The sequence below is a fragment of the Pararge aegeria genome, chromosome 1 (genome assembly GCF_905163445.1).
Source record: "Pararge aegeria chromosome 1, ilParAegt1.1, whole genome shotgun sequence".
Lineage (NCBI taxonomy): Eukaryota > Metazoa > Arthropoda > Insecta > Lepidoptera > Nymphalidae > Pararge > Pararge aegeria.
This window is the reverse complement of record NC_053180.1, coordinates 10857457-10881141: the sequence shown is the minus strand read 5'-3', so window position 1 is coordinate 10881141 and position 23685 is coordinate 10857457. Positions and strand designations below refer to the sequence as shown.

The window sequence follows — 23685 nt, the reverse complement described above, 5'->3', positions numbered from 1 at the left end:
TAAATAGGTTATTCATAATTCTTTTGATAAGTAGATAGCTAAAAACGAGTAATAATAATGCAATTCATAAAAGCTGCGTCCCATCTTTATTTCATCAGGATTAAAATTTTACTACCTAACTACAATTTTTAATTTAAAAGAGTTGTCAATAATATATTCAGTCCTAATCCAGTCTTTCTCACGTGAATTAAGATTTTAATAATGTTGTTGGTGCTAATGTATAGATTAAATATTTCGACAGACCAAAAAAAGTGCTATTTTTCCCAAATTGACTGCACTCCTCCTTGACTAGGCCTCTTGAGGTTAGAAATTTGGGTATTTCTCATTATGTAATTCTCTTATTATAATTATTTGTTTAAACTCGAACGAGATTCCTTTTAATTCCTCATTTTATTATTATGCAATCTATTCTAGCAATCGGAAATTAAAATTTCATATACCTCCTATACATTAAATATTTATTAAAGAAATGTTAAGCTAATATGAAAAATCTTATTGAGTCATTTTATAATAATGACGCAACAACAGGATATTTACAATATCATATCTCTTATATTATTTTTAAAATAGCCTTTATTTTAATTTATCTTTTACATCAAATTAATTTATAAGCTATTGCAATTCTTTATAAATTATGGTAAACTTAGAAAACATATATTAAGAGAATTAATTCATGGCATTCCATGAATAATTAATAATTTGAACAATACAACAATTCAAATTAATTTCATTAATAAATTATGTCAATCTTTTAAAATAATAACAGCCATCGTGCAGTCATCTACTAAAAATCATAAGTTTGCGACCTATGTTATTCGTGTGGTCCAGCAAGCAGATGTTCTTGCAGAGTACAGATCTCACGCTCAATATTTTCCCTCGCGATAGCTTCAAAACACTCAAACTCGGGTGTATGGTACAGCTTTGGTATTTTGGCAAATTGGTTTAAAACCTAGAAGGAGAGCAACACATAAATAAACGATATATAGGTATTTTAACATTTACTAACATTAAGTTAAAAAATATATCAAGTCAGAGCCTCTGGCTCTTATAGCTTTTATTCAAGTCGTGAGAAAAAATAAAGGAGGTTACTGAAAAAACAGTTGATGGCCTTAAAACATCCTCTACGTCTATGACAGTATTATACATTTATATATTTTGACATGCCTACGTTAAAATACTGACTGCCGACTGGCGCAGTGGGCAGCGACCCTGCTTTCTGAGTCCAAGGCCGTGGGTTCGATTCCCACAACTGGAAAATGTTTGTGTGATGAGCATTAAGTGTTTTTCAGTGTCTGGGTGTTTATATGTATTTTCTAAGTATTTATGTATATATAATTCATAAAAATATTCATCAGTCATCTTAGTACCCATAACACAAGCTACGCTTACTTTGGGGCTAGGTGGCGATGTGTGTATTGTCGTAGTATATTTATTTATTATTTATATTTAAAATAAAGATATGTGCATTCGTTTATTTTGTCGTTATAAAATGCCTTAGTTATATGATTGTATTTAATATCTTACCTTTATACGCAGTTCCACATATTTTTCATGTGATAGATTGTTATACTCGGCGCGTACTAGCTTAGCATGTGCATCGTACTCTTCACGTGAAGAGGCAAGCACGGCCAACTCGCAGTCGCCAAAAAGTTGCAGGTCACGGAGCGGCGCCCCGCCCCCCATACCTCCAGCTACACCTACAATCACAAATGTGGAATAACATAAACATGAAAATGTTTCAATTAAATCTTAGCCAAATAGAAAGCATTGCATTAGCGAAATAGCATTCATCATATTGCCGCTATCAAAGTTACATTCTGATACAAATATTATAAAGAGAAATAGATTTTTTTGTTTGTTTATTTTTTGTTTGTACCAAATAGGCTTCGAAAGTACTGGACCGATTTTCACCAATTTTTTCCCCAAAAGAAAGGTAAACTATCACGAAATTTCTTTTCAGAGAAATAGGTTATCCATAAGAAAATTGCAATATTATAAACCCAAAGTAGCAAATTTTGCTACTAAAATTTGAATTTATAAACAATTTAAAAATATCTGTTTACTACACTCAAATTTAATGCCACACATCTTCCAAATAAACTGTTTCTATCAAATGCTTTAAAAAAAAAACGCGTACGAAGTCGCAAGCAACAACTATTTCTTATAAAAATTTCGACTAGCGGCTTAAAAAAAGTTTTATAATGAATATAATATATCTACAACAAATTTAACTGTGACTATAACAAACTAGTAATCTCCCGTTTAGTAGGGATAAAACATAATGGGAATAATAATGTATATCATACCTGGTATACCGGCACTAGCCCCACAACTACCGCACCATGCTTCATCATCTGTTAGTAAGGCCAGAACGTATGCTGTTAAATCTTGCTGAAAATAATACTTTCTTGAATACAATATTTTAATTTAATCTAAAAAATTAAAATGATAAATAAATCCGATTTTAGTTTTTTACATTTTAATCATCCAAACTTGACAATATTGCAACAAAGGTTTTTGGATTGTTCTAGTATAATGCCACTGTAACTTCTATTGATGATAGCACCTGTACAGTGTATTTATGTGTAATATGTTAGCCAATTTTAGTAATTATCCTAGGATGTGTCCGTTATTGTTTTTATATTTATGCTGATGAAACAAACAGAAAACATTAGTACTAACAGACTGAGGATGTAAATGCAACATATCAGCCAGAAGACCCACAGTGAGCTCAGATGGTGTATGCCGTAGAACTATTGCGAGCTTGAAAGCAGCAGAATGCATTACATCAGGGATCCCTTTTATGAGGAGATTTTGCCATACTCCTGCCTGTAAAACAATAAGCAATAATTTGTCACACAGTACGCCAAGAATTGATAAAAAATATTATATTGCATGTGTGCGGTGTGACAAAGAAGAAGATTATTTTGCCAATATATTAGTGCACTTGCCCATAAATACAAAATATAAAAATTTCATATATTAAGTCATATGGCGCATTCTCTTCATGTATTAAAATACAAATTGTGTATTTGAAATCATATATGTAAACGTTTGTGTTTTTTTTCAAGAGGTTACATTTTATTTTTGAATGATTATTTATATTTTAAATACTTAATCAGTTTATAGATAGTGATAGTCAGTTTTCTTAATTAAAAATACCTGATATGCAATACAATTTCTCAACGAATGCCACACAGAGTCTGACGCCGAGGTATCAACAATTTGCTGCCATGCTTCATCTGCCCCTGGACAAACCAGCATACCGCAAGCGCTGCGCCACATCCGTGATGCGGCGCAGCCCTCGCGCTCCCCTGAAATTAGCATTAAGTATGTTTCAACTTGCTTAGTTGTTAATAGCTCTCACCATAGAAGTGGAAGAGGGAAAACTTAATCTTACAATACTACTGCTCCTCGGTAGTTAGCTTGCGTACAGATTTCCTTACAATGTTGTTTAAGTAAGAAGTTATAAAGAAACTCCAAGGGCCACACAGGATCAATATCACATTCCTGCTGCTGGTATTTGATACACTCGTTTCCTATATAACTCTGATACTAAATTCTCTTTCTCTCTTTCAATCAATTCTCAATTCTCTTTGAAATTGTTACTAAATTCTCTTGTTTCTGTCTCGCATTGGAAAATATTTTAATATAAAATAAAATTTTAAATAATTATTATATTTTATTTACAAATATTATCTTCAATAAAAATCGAGAATCGAGTTTTTCCTGTTCCTAGCATTTTATGTATATTTTTATTACGGTGGTGCACAAATCTTTATTAAATTGTCAGATCTAAAGCAGTGCTGCTTTTTAAGAAGAGCGTAATAAATGAGATAGCATTACTTTTGGACCTGTCAATATAGTTGAGAGATTCGTTTAGGCCCAGAAACCACCTTTAAAAACATGATTTTAAACTTTATAAAAATATCAGGGAGAAAAAAACATACAAGGAAAAATTCACCTCCCATATCCGGCTCCCTCCACCAATTGTTAATCGCCAGCTTGAATGAGTTACGTTGACGTGGTACCTGATATAAACTTCAATTATACAAAATTGATAACGTTACACAAATATATATTATAACGTTATTTCGTTGTACACAACACGTTAGGTTCTAAGGTTGTTTCATTTGCTTTGCGGATTATTATTCTACTTGATTGAGCCAAGGTAAACATTGAAAACTTAGCATTTATAAAGTGAAATAAATGGTTAGTAACTAAAATAATAAACACAAGAAATTCGTTTGTTTACTTACAAGAAAAAAAACTTAACAGTAGAATTTTAATACTGATTAAGAACTTAAAGTCGCAACATTAATGCCATCGACGTAATACTGTCATGGCGCGCGCGCGAACAACTGTTTTTGCCGTGGGGAGGGTGAGTAGTGATGCGCATGTTAAAATTTTTATCGAACATATTATCGTTTGACCTATTTACCGGTTTATAAGGCTTAAAGCTACTTTGACTGAAATGTCTCTATCGCCAGCACCAAAAAAATAATGTGATTAAGAATTCCTATTTGGTCATATAAATTTTATTCTGCATACAGCAATAAACCTTAGGCTCCCCTCACTAACACGTCATTGACAAAGATATGGCCCGTATGGGGGTAGTTAAACGCAACAAAAATCTCACCTATGTGCCTATTTGAATAAAGAAATATTTGACTTTGACTTTGACTTTTAGTAATGCCAATACAAAAACCAAAATGAAGATTGATTACAAACAAAGACGTTTTATCACTTTTTAGTACAGAATGCCAAGTGTGAGTTTTTTTATCTAAGTTTAACGTTAACTATGATTTATATGGTATCGAAAGAGCGTCATCTAGTTACAATTCTGGGAAACAATACTGTCACAAGATGGCGTTCTTTCAATACCACATAAATCCTAATTAACATTCATGCGATTTAACTGATTTTCTACTTACGGTTAGGTACTTAAAACGTTGGTAGAAAATCACACTTAGCACTCAGCGTGCTAAGGAGAAATATAGAAATATTAGGAAACGAAGATCTCTGTTGACATTATTATTTTGTCACCCTTTATTTTGTGAATGAGGTGCAGAGTATGGCATGGCATATCGATATTATATTGAAATCACTATGCCGTATATGGGTGAAATTTTTGACGCATACGTTTTATGCAAGGTCATAGAGTAATTCATCTCAAGGCTCAATGGAGAAATGTAGGTATCTGAAGAAGGTGCAATATACGTATAGGTACGGTATAATTACCATTAATTATAATAGGTACCTACGTAACAATTTCTCATTCTAAATCAATTCTTCATACCACACCTCTACAGGTTGATTTTAAAAAAATGCAGAATTTGTAAGCTTAATCAGTTTAAATAATACTCAATTAGTACCTAATTAATTAATTAAAAAAATATTAACACAACATCTGTTTTATTTAATCGTCGGAGCAGTTAGTTGTATCGAAATTTTTCTCAAGTTTCATTTGGTTTGAGAGAGTTCATTGAACAAGTGCAGTGTGTTGCATTTGCATGCTTATAAAATTATAATCATGAGGATTTGATCCACTTCCACAGGATCCCAGATTCAGACTTGGTCACAATTGGTCCACTAGACTTATCCTTTTAAAAAATTACAGAATCCTCATTCAGCGGTTTTTGTAAGTAGTTCAGTGTCTAAAAACGCCCCGCGCACGCCTTGCACGTCTTAAACCCGCGGAATGTTGCTAGCTCACAAACTTTTTCCCATTTTCACATTTTATCGTAAACGCTTAGAACATTAGAGTTAAAATAGTTACTGTCATCTGCTAAATGGTATGAAATGACCAACCGTTTGTTCGAGAATTCGAGTAGAGTGGTTTTTGAAGCTTCAATATTAGTCTCGTACACTACGCTACGCTGTATTTTCTTAATTTTGTTGGCAAAATATACCTACGTGAAAATGAAATTTGATGGATCGGACATATTTTATAGGTACCCTCATAGACGTATATATGTATTAAATATATCGCACATATCACCATGATATATTATATGTGCGATTGCGGGTCCCGTAAAAAGACTGCTCAATTTAATGCATATGATGTGCAAGCGCCCTTTAAGGGCTGTCTTAATGAAGAAAAATTGTCTACAGAATTCAGATACAAAAGATATATTTTAATAGTTTATTGAAAGTAGATTAATATTCAATGGGATATAATTCCTCCCAAACTTTAATTCTGTCTTCTTTCAAGTTGTTGTGCACTGTAAGGTCATCAGATATACGCAGATACTTGCGCTCGTCGGGTTTCATGGCCGGCCATTCTAGACCCTCGAGCTCCGGAACGTCGCCACGAGGATTTGGGTCACTGAAACAATGTTATATTTATATAAATAAAAATATATATATAATTCGACATCACCATCCAGCGCCAAAGTAAGCGTAGCTTGTGATGTGGGTACTAAGATGACTGATAAATATTTTTTTAATAATATAGTCAAATATTCATAACATACGGATAAACACCCAGACACTGAACACATTCATGTTTAACACATAAACATTTCCCAGCTGTGGAATCAAACCCATAGCCTTAGACTCAGAAAGCAGGGTTGCTGCCCACTGCGACAATCGGCCGTCATTTCTCTCATTGATTTTGGATTTTATTATGGATTGAACCACATTGGTGGAGACCACAAATTTCTTAACCCCAGGCTGTTACTCAAAATCTTTCACAGGAAAATTCATCCAATTTTTGACCCAACTTGGGAATCAAATCCAGGACCTTGTGATCCATAGTTGAACTTGCTAACCACTAACCACTAGACTAATGATTCATCAGTCCATAACTATTGACACCTTAGTGTAACCAGTAGTAGACACAATGTGTTAGAGCGATTTTGATAGCTTATCATTCTGCCTGTACCACAGAGAATAGGCAGTTGTTTGCAGAACTACATCAAACATTCATACTGAAGGTGCCTTCTTACAGCAGCAAGCTACAAAAAGATAAAATAACTAGAGAGTAAGTACCCGTATCTAGCAAAGTTGTACCAGATTGCTGTCATCCGGTCGACAAGTACAGCATCACGTCCCTCTGTTGCAATATTGGGGAAGGCTCTCAATGCAAATAGGTAAATTAGATCATCATGATGAGCAGCACCTGTAAATATTTATACATACAAATATGTTTAGTTGCACCTATACATTCAGTGATTACAAAACACTCGAGACACTCTACTGAATTTGAGAAAACATGATGTTGTAGGTGTCCATTTTGTGGACTTATCCGAATTTACATACTTAATTGTGTATAGTCAATCCCTACTAATATTATAAATATGAAGGTAAGTTTGTTTGTTACGCTTTCACGCAAAAAACTACTAAACCGATCCTCATGAAACTTTGTACACATATTCTTAGAAGTGTTAGAAGTAATATAGGATACTTTTATCCCGACATTAAGCACGGTTCCATTGGGAGTGGGGATGAGTGTTTGACAATTTGACACCATAACTCCAACAAATTATAACCGATTTAAATAATTATTTTTGTACTATAGAGGTATGATGTATATGTGTTTTATTTTGCCCAAACTGTGAATGGAGATACAGGACAGAACTACTCAGCGGACAGCAGAAACCCCTCATTTAAGGCTTAGCTATACTACATACTTTAATTTTTTATAGATCTACAACTAAATTTAATGCCACATCAAAAAATAAAATCAAACGCAGACAAAGTCGCGGGCAACAGCTAGTCAGTAATAAATCAATAAAAAACCTATGATATTTAATGGTTTTCTGAAGTTAAATATAGCCTTTTTTACCATTCAATCTTTAAATGTTTAAATGTATTTTACTGTCCACACACTGACAAAACATATGTATGTTTTTTCTCTTTAGGTGTTTTTCTGGCAAGTTGGGAAAAATAGAGCAACCTAAATAAAAGTCCATAAAATTATAATATACTTCCATAAGAGCTTAATAAGTAACAAGAGCACATGTAACGTGTATGATGACAGCATGGGCATGACAGCGGTAATCTCATTATATCATAATAGAGCTTACCAACTGGTTTCTTAGTGACAGGATCCTGATAGTGGCTGTGGGCACCAATGTAGCTGAACTCATAGTACCATACAGGATGAGGTGAGTGACGACACATCAGATTGGCCATCCTAATAACATTAAAAATATATACAGAACATCAAAAATATTAACATTCTGTATCTATAATCTTTCTGTATTCAATCAATTATTTTGAATGTAAAATTAATAAATATTACAGAATGTTAGGTGAAATTATTATATATATAAGTATTACAGAAATAACTAAAGCAAATTTTAGACATGATAAGCAAAATAAGTAAATGAATTATCTAGTGTAGTGAATTAGTAAGTGTAGCTTGTGTTATGGATACTATTATAAGATGACTAATGAATTTTTTTAAGAATAATATACATAAATACTTATAATATACAGATAAACACCCAAATACTGAAAAACCATTCATGTTCATCTCACAAACATTGTCCAGTTGTGGAAATTGAACCCCAAGCATTGGACTTAGAAAGCAGGGTCGCTGCCCACTGCGCCAATCGTCCGTTGCAACATAATAATTAATATTAATAATTATAACCTTTACCTGTGGACTGGGAAACTTTCAACTCCATCTGTGTACAATAAGCCAAGATTTGTAGCGCTATCAGTGTCATTTTGCACCGGTCGGTTGTGAAGGTACTCAGAAAAAAGTTTCTGAGTAGCGCGTCTTGGATTTTCTCGTGGCATTATGAATGCTATTGGCGCAACTCTGTCCCATTCTGCATTCATTTGATCCGTGAGGGTCTGATTCTCTAGTACCGCTATAAAATAATATAAATGTTTATCATCTTTAACTACGTACGTAATTACGTACCTTGCTTGTTCCCTGCACATAATTTTTTTTATTAATATTTTTCTGTTTCTATAGCACCCGCCCACCAAGAGATGTTTCTCAAGTACTTATAACCATTGATTAAATTAAAAATTGATTGAATTCGAGATGAATTTCGAAATCAATTAAACACTGCAAACTTTAAAAGTGACAGACACTTGCCAGATTGGCAAATTGATAAATGCTTACAAAAAACTTTAAGGGGCAAAGTACGTTGTGCTGAAGTACATTGTGCTGTTTTGGCAGTACGAAAAGCCATAAATCATAAGAAGAAGAAATAACTTCATTAACGTAAACAATATAAACACTAGGACCTAGTCCTAGTGTTTATATCCTCTTTCACAAATATGTTTTTTATTTGCAGTCAGTATTTACACTAAAGTAGTGTAGTATTATTTTTTTCGATAGTTATACCTATAACTATAACCAAATTCGATGTCGAAAATTCACGATGTATACGGATGTCACTTTTTTTTAATAATCATATATTGTAATTTTATCACAAATTTCAAGTTAAACATAAATGTTTTAGTTTAACACTGTTTTCTGAATGATAACTTAACCGCCCTGAGTGAAATACGTCAGAAAAATAAACCATAGAATTAAGAACATTCAGAAACCGTGTACACTTGATATTGAAGCACCAAAAACCACTCCATTTTAATAGTGTTTCTGTAACAGTTAGTTAGTTACTCAATTTCATTTAGTGGTTGACAGTAGATACCTAATTATTTAACGTCAAGTGTTCTCAATATTTAACATAAAATGGTGAAAATAGGAAAAGTGCGTGCGCGGGGCGTTTTTACTATTTTTTGACACATTGCAGTAATGGCCGAATGAGGGTTCTGTATTATTTCTGTGATTTAAACTAGAATTTACCAATTTGTAATTACCACTGCATGTCTAGCAAACCTATCTTATTAGTAAAGTTTGGGTTCTTATGATCAATCGTCAAATTTACTACGGATGTTATTAGATGATGATATTTTTTGTCGATTAAAGAACTTGGTTACTATGAGTAATCCTGACCTGTTCATTCCGGCTCGATCCCGCTTGAAGGCTTAGTGGAATTAATTCGTGTTAAAACTGTTTTAATTAACAAAACTTTTGAAATTTTGAAAATATAGTTAATATTATATCAATATTTCTAACAGTTTAAGTGTCCTTAAAATTTATCAAAAAAATTCAATAGGCTCATAACATCTGCATTTCATTGGTTGCAACGTTTTGTTGGTTAACATTTCATAACATATTTGGCTTACGTATAAGCACTTTAATAGTTTTGTGCGAGATGCCTATAAAACAGTATCCTTTTTTTAATTTTAAAAGGACTAGGTACGAGGCAGTTGATCACAGATTACTATGACTACTTCAGTTGATGTTTAAAAATATTTTGGATTCCATAAAAATACACCTGAACCGGAGCCTGAGCGAAATTAACATATTACTTTCAAACTTACTGTAAGCCTTCCAGAAAAATTCATCTGTCGTCTGACTGATGATGTGCGGTACAGCATGCATCTTCCCCTCGCGGATAGCATTAAGTGGTTCCATCGTTAAAAACCTCTCTTGACCATAATCTTTCTCTACTACTGGCCACCAGATCATAATTGGATCGTAGGCGAATTCCTGTAAAGCAAAAAAAAATTTAGAAGTTCTTTATACAAATAACAGTTCCTGAATCATTTTGAACTTGAACTTACACTGAACCCATCTAATGAGTCTCCAAGCTCCCGCCAAGACTTCGTCCTTAGACAGTCGACTATTACTTTAGAATTGTCGGTAGGACAGTTCAACAGACGAGCTTGCTTCTCTGCCAAATGGTACAGGTTATCCGGTGAAGGGAACGCAAAGACTGGCGACCCACTAATTGAAATGCCACGATGGAATAGTCCTGTATTTAAAAAGAAATGGTTTCAAATTTCACGGTTTCCGATACTCATTATCTTGAGTTTTAGCAAATTAATAAGGTTTCTTGTTTCCTTACTAGAATTAGAGCGAGGGGGATCTCTTTGTAAGATACCTACCTGGCTTCCTGGGGGATACCTACTGTTATATGGGATTATTGACCGCTGAAACCATTTCAATAGCCAGCCTAATTTCATATTAGCAAGCTAATGCAATGCCCTCAACAATGAGGCTCAACTCGGGAGAAGCGAGACCAACCTCGATCGTACGGCAGTTTGTGAAACAACAAGCTACAAACTTCCACTCTGCATCGCAAAGGACTGTTATATGAGGCGGCGAAGTGGTTGACCCTCATCTTTGAGAAGGATCGGCTGGCTCCCGCCCTAACAAGGAGCCCGCTTTTATTTAAAACTGGGTCTAATTAATTAGCTAGGCATTGATATAGTAAAGACAGATATATTGTTAGTTTGTTACCTTTAGACATGGGTGAGATCATATGCAGCATTACACTCATAGAACCCACACTGCAGCCTGCAATCGTAACGCTATTTGGATCACCACCGAAAGCAGCAATGTTGCGTTGCACCCATTTTAATGCAGCCACTTGATCTTTCAAGCCATTATTGCCCGGGGCTAGCTCATCACCGGTGCTCAGAAAACCTGCAGGAGAATTTTTTTTGACATAGAGCGTATGATTCATTAATGGACAGCATTCAAAATTCAAGGTAATGAATTAAAAGTTAAAACCGCCTGCGAAAATAATGCACCATACTAATGCTTTTTTTTTCACTGCAAGTTAGACCTTGACTGCGATCTCTTTAGGTAGTGTCTAAGATAGTAACGGGCTAACTTGCATAGCAGTTAGTTAACTACATACCTCTAATCGGTTTCTACGCGACATCGTACCGGAAATACTAAATCGCCTGGCACGTCTTTAACGGCAGAGTAACTTACCTAAGCCAGCCCAGAAAAAAAGCTGAAATTATAACTTCCATTATAGTCCTAAATAATACTTGCAATCGATCCCGGGACTTCCTACTTAAAACGACTAGCGCTCACCACTGCACCAGGAAGGTTGTGCCTGGTGCCTTCTTTTCTGGCAATGACGCGTAAGGAAATATAAGGGATAGCTACCAAGCGAGCTGAGCCTGTAGTTGATGGTAACTAAGACGATGTCACGATCAAGAAGGTAGTGCGGGCCGGCAAGATCACTGCGCCCTGTTACAGAGTAATATCCACCAGCATGGATGTAGAATATCACAGGTAACGGTGTGGACCTGAAAATAGTAAAATACTATAGCACTTTATTACGTCCTGTACAGAGCAGTGACACAGGCAAAATAAATTATTTTATGTTTTAGGTTTCCGTTACCAAAATGGTATAAACGAATTCGTGTTGCCTTTTTTGAGTCTTTTGTAAATATCTAAATTTATTATCAAAATAATTTACTGTTTCAGACCGCATAAAGCACCAATTTAAATGTTTAGGTAGTAGTATTTTGTTTTTCTATCTTGGTACCTGTTATTTTTAAGCGGAGTGTACACATTAATAGTAAGGCAGTCCTCATCAACGTAGTAACCCGGTTCGGTAGGTTGAGGGCACGCCGGACCATCTTCACTTGCGTCTACTGGGGTTTTGTAGTTAACAATTGGTTGGGGTGGCTGAAAAATAAAAAGACTTAAGCGAAAATAGATGGATAGTATACGATTATTTTTTATAACCAATCAAATCTAAACTGAGAAATTAAGTTAATTTGGTTGTAGGTAGCTTAATAGGTAAATAAGTAATTAATAAACGGTAAATAAGTAATAAACGATTCGGTAAATACCCACCCACTAGGTCTACGTGCCTACTTAAATGTTGATTAATAAGAAAAATAAATTAAACGCGCCCCCCAACATTTTTATTTACTTTCTAGACTATTTCGCTACTTCATCAATAGCTTATAATAATACACTTTTGCAGGGCTAGCACGGGCAGGAGACAAAAATTATATCTCCCGATTATATCCCCTGACAAGGGATATAATTACCATGTCTCCTGCCCAGCTAGCCGTGCTGGTGGACTAAACGCTTCTTGCGCCCAGCGGCGCAAGCCATCCCGTTGGGACGGCTCGGTGATCGCAGTAAATGGTGGTAGTCGCATAAAGGACGCTGCTGTCCGTCCGCTGTTATATTCCCTTAGTCGCCTCATCTGACACCCGCGTGAAGTGGAAGGGTGGGTATAACTCTATTCTGATCTGCCGTCGCCACACGGCCAGGGGCGAGCATAGAGGGTATGCACAGGGTATGAAGATGATAAAAATGGAGAAAATCTCCAGTACGAGTTATAACTACTTAAAGGTAGGCTTTTTATAACTCTTTCAATGCCTATTTTTAAGTTTTTAATTACTCGTACTGGAGATGTTCTTATTTTATATAATCTGCATACCCTGTTCATATGCACGCCACTGCACAGGGCATATTTTAATGCTTACCAACTACTGTTACCATTAAGTATATTTTAAGAAACCTTACCTGAAACCTTAAGTTGCCCACTGGTGGCTCGGCGTAGCGTATACCGCGATAGGTTTCAAACCTGCGGCCACGACGCGTTACATTGTATCCTCCACGAAATTCTCCAAAGGGCGATACTACCACTGGTTGTTGGGGCTCTGTCCAGAAAACAAAGCTGATTCGTAGAGGCCTTGGTTTTCACCTAAGTATATTGATAAGCTTCCCCAGAATCCTTAACCTTTATTTTTCTTCGAACTTAGGTATTTGACCTCTCTCGCGCTACGTAAATAGACCGGTTATCGCTCAGTTATTGATCCGCCTCCAAAAACTCGATAATCGAGTGTGAAACTTGCATATTGCATAGTTTTTACATATTAGCTATCACATACCTATTATATGTAAAAATTTTGATCCACGAATTTACAATAGCTCCTGTGTCTTTATTTTACCTATTTAAACAAGTACCTATGAATTAACTCAAGTCTTCGACATAGTAACTCAATTGATTATTATTATTCAAGATACAAAACTACTCATAGTTTCGCTGCTTAATATACGTGCTGGCAGATTTTGTTCCAGAAGGGACAATGTTGAAAAACATTATTAAGTGTTTCCTGCAACAAATTATATAAGTATTTATGATAATTCGTATGAAAACAGTAATTTTTGCTTCCGCCTACCTACCAACTGTCTTCTTAGCCAAGCGACAATGCTTGCGTTAATGCGTTTTTAAAGAAACTCCCATAATTAGACTGTTATTTTAATAGCGAAATAAACCCATTGCTGACTCAATTTTAATTACAGAATAAAATTTTAATGCCAGGAGAATGCAAAAGCACATCCTCGCACCTACACCTACAAGTAGGGCAGACCGGGTAAGATTGTCGTATTCGTTGTGACAGTGTAATAATTGTAAACTGAACGAATGAATAACGAGGGTTGAAAGTTACAGATAATGTTAGATAAAACTTTTTTATTTCTCTTCAAACTATAGCTACAATACCCATTTGTATAAAAATTACATTGCTTAATTGAGAACACGGACACTTATGAATAAGTTAAAAAAAAATTGACACCAACCCCGATCTCTCCTAACAATGGCCCACCCATGCTACTGACTCAATATTATAGATAAAATAAGTAGGATTACATATTTTATCTACTTAAAATCTAACCCACCTGCTTGGTGTCCATGCCGTTCTCCATGGTTATGATGTGCATGTTTATAACCATGCGCGTAAGCACCAACAGTCACTAGTAGAACGCAGAACCACGTTCTCATCTTGCAGCCTGTTTTGTACTAACAGGAAAATCATACGGTCAGGCTTATATGTATGCGAAGGCCTGCTGTGACTTCGTCGAGGCACTTAAGGAAAGATTACAGGTACATCCCCTGCCTAATGTCACATTACTTAACATAAAAACAAAAGAAAAACTTAAAGTAGGTAAGCTACTTTGTTGTCAATGGTTTGTAACTTAATAATAGAGGAATTTTATGTTATCAGCTGTTTCGTGTTGATATACAATCTTTTATCAGTTGCGCTGCAAAGAATCTATTATAGTTGATATTTCCTAAAAGTAGTCGTAATTTTGTAGAGTAAATAAAATAATAAGCATAAAGCCTATAATTTTATAATTTTCGTGGCTAAATTTAAAAGGGTAATTTGATAAAGTTCTTATAAGAAAACCTGATAAAGTCGACTATTTAAAAACATGGTACGAGTACCTATACAACAAACGTTAAGCTTTAAAATAGGTCTAACACGTAGAGGCTTCATGACAGCAGTTGAGCTGTGCAACCAGTTAGGGATCTTTTTGTTATAAATTAGTCCATAATATTAATTATAATATATTTTTAGTTTTTATAAGACAGGCAGTTTAAGTTGTTAAAGGGGGTTCCCAGATATCAATTTATTCAGATTGACAACACGTAAATAAGGAAAATATTTTGCATAGCGTAGAAATACGTTTATGAAGTAAAAGATAGATTGACCTTGCACTTGTTTTGCATTGCTATTGATTAAGTATATTAATTCTACTATCATATGAACAATTCCTAGTTAGACTTTTAACTTGAAAGGATAAATAAACCAGCTCCAGCTCTAAAAAAATCTTTGGACTGGGGCACCTCTCCGTCCATTTGATCGGATACAAAAGCGGGTTGTTCGACTTGTTGACCATCCCAAATTGACTTGCAATTTTGAGATTTTAGGGGCACCGGAGAGATGTTTGTGTATTTTATCGACTCTTATATAATGAAGAGTGTTTGCATTGATACCTTCTTCTCTGATATCTGACCGTACCTCACACCCTAGAAATAAATTCCATCCTTACCCATGTGGATGCCTTGTATTCTTCTACTATTCGCAATACCAGATGATCTTTCTGTGGAACAATCTCCCATTTGATGTGTTCCCTCCAAACTACAACCTACCTACTATTCAAGGGGCGTAAGAACAAACTCCTTTAAAGCCCGCGAGAATGGGTGCCCGACTTTGGAAGTTTGAAGGACAATTTCCAACCTCTTTACCAAGTATCCATAGTCTCGACTCCTGTCACTAACAAAGAATAGTATTCGTTAAAGAAAGAATCGAAATCGCATTGTGAGTTGTTTCGAGTGTTGAAAGTTGACTAAGAAAATTTCTAACATATTTTATCCTTTTCTAGCAGTAAAGCCCTCATAAACGTTGCAACACTTTCTCTCTTTCTTTTCTTTCTCTTTCTGTATTCAGTTTCGTTAAGCCTTAACTAAAGGGTTTGCTGCTGTCCACTGAGGAGTTCTGTCCTCTATCTCCAATAATATTCATCAGATCTACACGAAATTTGAGTTTTGCATAACTGTTACTGCAACCAATCCAGTAAAAAAATAATTATGTTAATCGGTTTACATTTAAAGCAGTTAGGTATGGTTTCAAATCGTCAAACACATTGACCCTCTCTCCCAAAAGAAGCTATGCTTAATTTCGGGGCTAATTTTCATTTGAAATCATTAAGAAGCTTCAACGTGGCACGCGACCGAGGTACAGACTGTCATATTAAAAAGAAATAAATACAGATTTAGTCTCAGTATCGAATAGAGTGTCCTCCAAAAAAATATCTTCGTTGGATGGATTCGACTCCTTACAGGTTTATTATAAGTAGTGTTACCTACTTATAGTAACATTAAATCAATGTGAAATGTAGGAACACTGCTAGGAACTGCCAAGAAACTTAAAAATTAACAGAATACGTAGTTGTTAGGATAGTTAGTAGGTAGTTGATTAGATAATACCTAAGTATTCCTTTCTAAAAGGGCGTGGGATTATGATTTTTACTTTTTTGGTACTTTTTTTATCTTGCCAACTGGTCGCCTACATACAAAACGGATAATTTAGCAGCTGCAGCTATCCGCAAGAGCAATAAGTAAGCTGTAAGCAATCATAGAAAAGGTTGCTTGATTTGTTTTTTGGTTTTCACGATCGAAAAGGGGACGTAGGAAAAATATTTTACTATCTGTTTGTTCTTGAGGTAAGTTTTTAACTGAAGTATCTTATCACAATTTGATGCTATTAATTAACATCATCCCACAAATGGCTTTAGAAAACAAATTCATAATTCATAATGACAATATAGTGCTTTATTTCACTCAAAGTTATGGCATTTTATTTAAAAAATAACAATAACATTCAGATACTTATAAATAAATATCTTGCATTGTAGGTACAATATTTGTACGGTACATTTTATTAATATTTGATGGGGTATAGTTCTTCCCAGACCTTAATTCTTTCCTCCTTCATATTTTCGTGTATGGTTAAGTCGTTGCCAATGCGCAAGTACTTGCGGTCATCGGGCTTCATAGCAGGCCAATGCAGGCCTTCCAGTTCAGGGATATCACCACGAGGATTCGGGTCCCTGAAATTCAGACAAAATTTAACGTTCGAAATGGTTTGTGTATTCGTGTACAAACATACAATGTTCCTTTTTCTAAACTTGGCTTCACAAGCTGCAGCATTTCTGGAAATGTCTAGAAATTTATTTAAGGTCAATCAAATCTCCGTTTACGTGCTTAGATCAAACGATATCAAATTATATCATCAGGTCAGGCGTTCCCACTGAACATAAAATATAAAATTGTGTTTCGGAATATTAGAACCTTGAAGCCCCAGCTATTTTAGAATCAGTAACAGTAAACTTCTTTGTCGGCGTATCCAATGTATGTATACCTAATGTATAATATTAATAACTATCATTTAGCGATAAGATCTTATGGTTTCATAAATTATGAACATGTAAATGTTAAACGTCCATGAATTACCCGTATCTAGCGAAGTTGTACCAAATGCCCGTCATCCTTTCCACAAGGACTGCGTCGAGTCCCTCGGTGGAGATGCCGGGGAAACCGAAACTCAAGGGAAACAAGTAAATCAGATCGTCGTGATGAGCCGCCGCTAAAACAAAACGTACCTATTAAACACCGCAATATACTTGGAGTAATAGTTGGCTTTATGTCTTTCTAGCTTCGCTACGCGGTGAATAACTCTGTTACAGCAAAAAAAATTGTACTACAGACTAACAAACTATGTCAAAATATACGTCGATTGATTCCTTATTTTGGGCACGAAGAAAGGACACAAGCAAACAAACATACTTTCGCATTTATAACATTAGTTGGGATGAGCGCATAAAGAATTTCATCAGTTCAGTTTTTTTTCTCAGTAAAAGGTCAAGTCGCTCTTGTTTATATATACACGTGTTTTATGTCTTAAAGGTCTTTTATTTAGTATCAGAAACTATTAGATTCTTGAAGAAGTATTCTTTAATAGTCTGTTCTTTATAATATAAATATAGAGCTCACCAACTGGCTTCTTAGTGACAGAATCCTCGTAGAAGCTATGGTTACCGATGTAACTAAACTGGTAGTACCATACCGGATGCGGAGAGTGGCGGCACATAAGGTTCGCCATTCTATAATCAGAATATTGATTTAAACAATTAATAAATTAATTACTTTCTTCAACTAATCAAATGTTTTTAAAATGGTAAATCAACCGCATCTTGTAGTAAAAGGCAATGTGGCAATAAAACACAATCGGACAATGCAGCCTTGATAGACACAAGCGATTTGCAAGAACGTGGTAATCCTCTAACAAAAGGTTGATGTCAAGAAGTGGATGTTATTAGCTGGTATAAGGATTTAGAGAAACCTAATAAGTAAGTAATTTTTACCTGTGAACAGGAAAGCTTTCGATGGAGTCTTGATATAATAAACCAAGATTTTTAGCACTCTCTGCATCATTTTTCAGCGGTTTGTCGTGTAAATATGCAGTGCGTAGTCTCTGCGTTGCATACGTGGCGTTTTCGCGATTCAGTAGGAAGGAGATTGGAGCAATTTTTTCCCATTCAGCATTCATTTTATCAGTCAGAGTTTTGTTTTTCAAAACCGCTGTAATGATTATTTTAAAATTACTCACACAATAAGTTATAATATACAGAGTGTAATTTTTGAGTTTACGGTTCACAAAATGTTTTTAAGGAAATAAAGATAAGTGAGTGAAATGTTTTGACTGGGTTCAGTCAGTTATAAACTTATAAGATTTTATCAAAAATACAAGGTAGTTTACTTAATGCCATCCAGAAGAACTCATCCTCCGTCTGACTGATAATATGCGGAACAGCGTGCATCTTTCCCTCACGTATTGCGTCCACTGGATCAATGGGTAAAAACCTTTCTTGGCCAAAATCTTTCTCTATGATGGGTATCCAAAAACTGACAGGGTCGTTACCAAATTCCTATAAAATGTATAGAAATTTATTGTTGTTGCAACATATACATGATAAAAATATTTTTAGTTTAGTAGGATGCTTACATAGAATCCTGGCAAAGAGGATCCAAGTTCTCTCCAATGTTTAGTCTTAAGACAATCAATAATTACTTTAGAGTTGTTTGTGGGACAGTTTAGTATTTCAGCCTGTCTAACAGCCAAATGATAGAGATTGTCTGGGGTGGGACCTTTGTTTACGGGAGACCCGCTCATGGAAATGCCTCGGTGGAAAAGACCTGTTACAAACAAAATTAGTATCTATAGAGAGAATGCACAGTAATTTTTTAAGAAAAGAGTATTATTCCAGTTTCTAACTCTCACACAAAGAAAGGGTATAATTTATACTGAAAAGATTAACATATTAGGGTTGTTTTATGGAATATACCTTTAGACATAGGAGAAATCATGTGCAGCATAACACTTGTAGATCCAGCACTGCAGCCGGTTATAGTTACACTGTTAGGATCTCCTCCAAATGCGGCAATGTTCCGTTGAACCCATTTAAGTGCTGCCACTTGATCTTTAAAACCGTTGTTACCGGGGGCCAGCTCATCGCCGGTGCTTAGAAAACCTGAAGAATTCCATATATTTTACTAGAACATACTTACTCGTTTTCCACGAAATTGCCAGATGTTATGTGTGTTTTAAGTTTAAGTTTTAAACATTGTGTTAAGAATCGAAATACCAAGAGCCGATTTCCCACAATCCCCTTACCTAATCTTTAACTGAGGAATTTCAATTTGTCGACTCTTGTTGCATAAAAAATCGGTGTTTATTCTTCAAGCAACGCATGAAAAATCAGCCTTAAGAGTGCCTTAGTAGTTAGATAAAATTAAAAAAAGAGCATTTACCGAGAGAGCCAAGTCTGTAGTTGATGGTAACTAGCACAATGTCACGGTCGAGTAGATAATGTGCACCAGCTAGGTCACTACGGCCCGTCATCGCGTAAAATCCTCCAGGGTGCATGAAGAAAATAACGGGCAACGGCTTGGACCTAAGAAATTGCTGACAAGTTAATATACTCTAGCATATTAGAATTAAAATGTTACATAATCATTTTTTTTCTACATTAAAACTAAAAACTGTAACTGTGAAACTTCCCGAAAAATACCTCTGTACAACGGTTGAAGTGGTTCTGTTGATACGATGACGGTGATGATGCTAGTGTTTGAAAAAGTTGTGGTCCATGAATTGAATCAATATTCTTACAAGAGGTTACATTTCTATTGACATGAGTGTTTAGTTTATATTTTAATTTATAATTTACGTACCAAAACTGATAAAAACTAAATGCCACCATCATTCATGAGAACTTCGAAGGAAAGCTTATGTCTATAAGAGATATCTTTCAGTCGTCCTAAGATGTCTTAAAAGTATTATCTGAGATGTGCTTGTATATATATAGGTCGATTAATTATTGATCAGACAGATTCAACGAAGCATGGCCGGGTTCATTACAGTCATTTATAATGATAGAAATAATAATAAAAATCATTTTATTCAGGCTAAAAATAATGGATACAATAATTACATGAATGCCCTAACCTCTGCGGAAGGAAAACCTGTGTTATAGAGTGGTAGGTCCTTCCAGTTGTTACAAAGGGTGTTTATTTATTTTAAACCTGTTTTATGAAATCTACATATTATAACAATTTAAAAGTTAAAAAAATAAGAAAACAAAATAAAAATTAAACAATAACTGTAGAATAAATTATCTCGGTCTGCATGGGGCATTCTGAGTGTGTGTGTGTGAGAAAATAAGATCTAAGATTTTATTTTTTACCTGTCCTTTTTAAGTGGAGTATAAACATTAATGGTGAGACAGTTTTCATCCATGTAGTAATTGTCGACCAACAGTGGGCAGGCTGGCCCATCTTCACTGGCGTCTACCGGGGTTTTATACTCGAGGATTAGTTTGGGTGGCTGTTGGATTAGAAATTATTTAAAACTCTCTTTATTTAGGTACTAAATACTGGCTGTTGACCGCGACTCCGGATATTTTAACAATTTTATCCCATCGGTACCGTACATTTTTCCGGGATAAGTCTTCGTGCTATTCTAGAATCTACTCGTATATCAGGCTTTCAGGCTTAATTGAATACCTAGGTAACATCAGGATATTAATCCATCCCAATATTCGTATTTACACATAATATTTGTATAGATTATTTCACTTTGTTAGGTACACATGTTAACGTACATAATACATAAATGCGTGCTTAAATATATCTGAATAAGTATTTATCGATTATCATACAGATTTACTATATTTTTTTAGTTGGCAACTTAAAAGGACTAAATTTATTCTTTACGCTGCACTATATGTACGTTGTTTGCCTTCTATGGCAAGCAGTTTTTTGTCTTTTTGCTTACCTGAAACCTCAGTTCTCCCACCGGTGGTTCAGCATAATATATTCCTCGATATGACTCAAACTGGCGACCACGACGCGTTGTATTATAGCTACCGCGAAACTCTCCGGAGGGTGATACTACTACAGGCTGCTGTGATTCTGTTTGGAAGAAAAAACCAGTCAAGTAAGGGAGGGGAATCCGTAGCATACTATTTTTAAAATTAAATTCACCAAAACTAGACACGATATAGTTACACCTGTAATTCTTATTTGTACCAAGAGACATTTAAATTTTTTTTACTTGGCTCAGGTCTGGTCTGCTAGTCTTTGCAACGTCACACCTTCTTACACTGACAATACTACTGACACATTGACACTTAGTCTTATTTTGCGATCGTCACTTACCATCAAATGAGAGCGCAGACAAGTCTTCTTGCCATAATATAAAAAAAAAACAATATTGGACTTGAATTTTAATTAGTGTTATTCAAGCCCGTGAAAATATAGTTGAATCAAATATTCCTTATAATTCTACAACTATAAATTAGACGTTGAAACTATTTTATCATCGGAAAATACGACCTTCACCTATGAATATGCACTTGGCTCATAGGTAGGTCGGCCAACTTCTACTTATTGTTTTTGTTTATATTATGAAGTCTAGATAACTATACCTAACCAATAACCACGCAATGGCCGTTGTAATAGTCAAGTGTAAATAAATAATCGTATATCTTGTTAATCGTAAATACATATATTCCTACTTCCCTACTAATATTATAAAAGTCAATGTAAGTTTGTTTGTTACGCTTTCAGGCAAAAACTACTAAACCGATCCTCATGAAACTTTGTACACATATTCTTGGAAGTGTTAGAAGTAATATAGGATACTTTTTATCCCGACTTTAAGCTGTTTCCAAAGGAACCGTCTTTTGGAAGAGGGGATGAGTGTTTGACGATTTTACACCATAACTCCGACAAATTATAACCGATTTAATATTTAAATAATTATTTTTGTACAATAGAGGTATATGTGTTTAATTTTGCCCAAACTGTGGTTGGAGATAAAGGACAGAACTCCTCAGCGGACAGCAGCAAACCCCTCATTTAAAGCTTAGCGATACTGAATACTTTAATTTTTTTTAGATCTACAACTAAATTTAATGCCACATCAAAAAACAAAATCAAACGTAGACGAAGTCGCGGGCAACAGCTAGTATTTTATAATTAATGAATATGACCAAAATAGAATCCTAGTAATCAGTCCTACTCCCGTAATTGTCCTACTGAGACTTTAATGCGAGAAGGCCAGTGTCTAGCACTAGCCTTCTCTCATTAAAGGCTTTGTCGGTGAGCTTTTAAGATTAAACTGGGAACGCGTTACATTTTTTTACTTACAAAAACACCTCAATTGTTTATTATTGTTTTTGTCTAAGCAATCAGTGAAAAATTATGGAAACGATTGTGAAAACCATATATAAAAATCTTTTAGTTGAAGTTAGTTCATTTTATATTACCTATTTAGAAAAGCGTACGTTTTGACTTTTTTTGCACTGTTGAGATAAATTATCAATCTGTTGGATTATTTTTAAAGTAATATCTACTTAATTAAAACTATGTAAAATTTCGTGTCCAATTTAACTGACCTGGGACATCTTGGTGATTGTGATTACGATGTTTATGATCATGGTTGTGGTTGTGGTTGTGATTGTGGGTGTGCGCATGTGCCGCGACAACCACTAACAATACGTAACACAACGTTCCCATCTTGCGACCAAAAGCACACTGTCGGGAAACTCAAATGAATCACATTATATACTATCTGTACGTGTATTTAGAGCATTATTGTTCCGAATGAACTGGACGAGGAAAATTAATTCTATATTTCTACTATGCAACTCTCTGTACTTATATAATATATGAGTATGCACATCCTTCGAGTGCAAGATTTATAAACCTTTTTTCGAGCACTTCAAAGTTTACTATCTTGAAAGTATCTTTCATTCATTTCCAAAATTTAATGCAATTATAAGTATGTGTCTACCCATGTTATCCATTCGGTCCAACATATACCTACAATAAACTTTTCGGTCGTTTCCAAGTGCTGCAAATGGATGGGCCAAATGATGACAATAGATAATTTGATGATTGTGGCTCGAGTGACGCCTCAGAAAGAGACAAATCAAATGCTGCAATTAACTTTATTACACTTGGTTAAACGATTACCGTA

The 23685-nt window shown here is 34.9% G+C and overlaps 2 protein-coding genes across 4 annotated transcripts; both read right to left on the bottom strand.

Moving 5' to 3' along the window:
- Nucleotides 1-249: 249 nt before the first annotated feature.
- LOC120625105 lies at nt 250-4383 on the bottom strand. 3 transcript variants are annotated; one of them, XM_039892047.1, is made up of 7 exons: nt 4260-4383; nt 3965-4031; nt 3163-3314; nt 2683-2829; nt 2307-2391; nt 1525-1697; nt 250-949 (listed from the first exon to the last, which is right to left on the bottom strand). In XM_039892047.1, the coding sequence occupies exons 2-7, from the start codon at nt 3969-3971 to the stop codon at nt 812-814; spliced, it is 702 nt and encodes a 233-aa protein (XP_039747981.1). In that variant the 5' UTR covers nt 3972-4031; nt 4260-4383; the 3' UTR covers nt 250-811. The 3 variants fall into 3 exon arrangements, with proteins under 3 accessions (XP_039747981.1, XP_039747990.1, XP_039747974.1); XM_039892056.1 differs by lacking the exon at nt 3965-4031 and having other exon boundaries at nt 4260-4359; XM_039892040.1 differs by lacking the exons at nt 3965-4031; nt 4260-4383 and having other exon boundaries at nt 3163-3342.
- Nucleotides 4384-6109: 1726 nt separating this feature from the next.
- Nucleotides 6110-23250, bottom strand: LOC120629510. Its single transcript, XM_039898497.1, has 22 exons — nt 23102-23250; nt 21478-21614; nt 20888-21027; nt 19956-20098; nt 19490-19675; nt 19150-19340; nt 18904-19072; nt 18509-18725; nt 18138-18247; nt 17598-17730; nt 17029-17194; nt 14480-14600; nt 13322-13458; nt 12324-12466; nt 11939-12081; nt 11279-11464; nt 10600-10790; nt 10357-10525; nt 8609-8825; nt 8031-8140; nt 6994-7123; nt 6110-6328 (listed from the first exon to the last, which is right to left on the bottom strand). The coding sequence occupies exons 1-22, from the start codon at nt 23220-23222 to the stop codon at nt 6160-6162; spliced, it is 3429 nt and encodes a 1142-aa protein (XP_039754431.1). The 5' UTR covers nt 23223-23250; the 3' UTR covers nt 6110-6159.
- Between the last annotated feature and the right edge of the window lie 435 nt (nt 23251-23685).

Bases quoted from the DNA above. Each gene is read 5' to 3' on its own strand.
- LOC120625105 (XM_039892040.1), bottom strand. From the start codon at position 3,327: ATGCTAATTTCAGGGGAGCGCGAGGGCTGCGCCGCATCACGGATGTGG. The intron at 1,698-2,306 runs GTATGATATACA...TTGTGATTGTAG, and splicing joins GGCTAGTGCCGGTATACCAG to GTGTAGCTGGAGGTATGGGG. The intron at 950-1,524 runs GTAAGATATTAA...CTCTCCTTCTAG, and splicing joins ATGTGGAACTGCGTATAAAG to GTTTTAAACCAATTTGCCAA.
- LOC120629510 (XM_039898497.1), bottom strand. From the start codon at position 23,222: ATGGGAACGTTGTGTTACGTATTGTTAGTGGTTGTCGCGGCACATGCG. The intron at 12,467-13,321 runs GTAAGGTTTCTT...TTTATTTTTCAG, and splicing joins TGGGCAACTTAAGGTTTCAG to CCACCCCAACCAATTGTTAA. The intron at 8,826-10,356 runs GTAAGTTTGAAA...ATTATTTTATAG, and splicing joins ATTTTTCTGGAAGGCTTACA to CGGTACTAGAGAATCAGACC.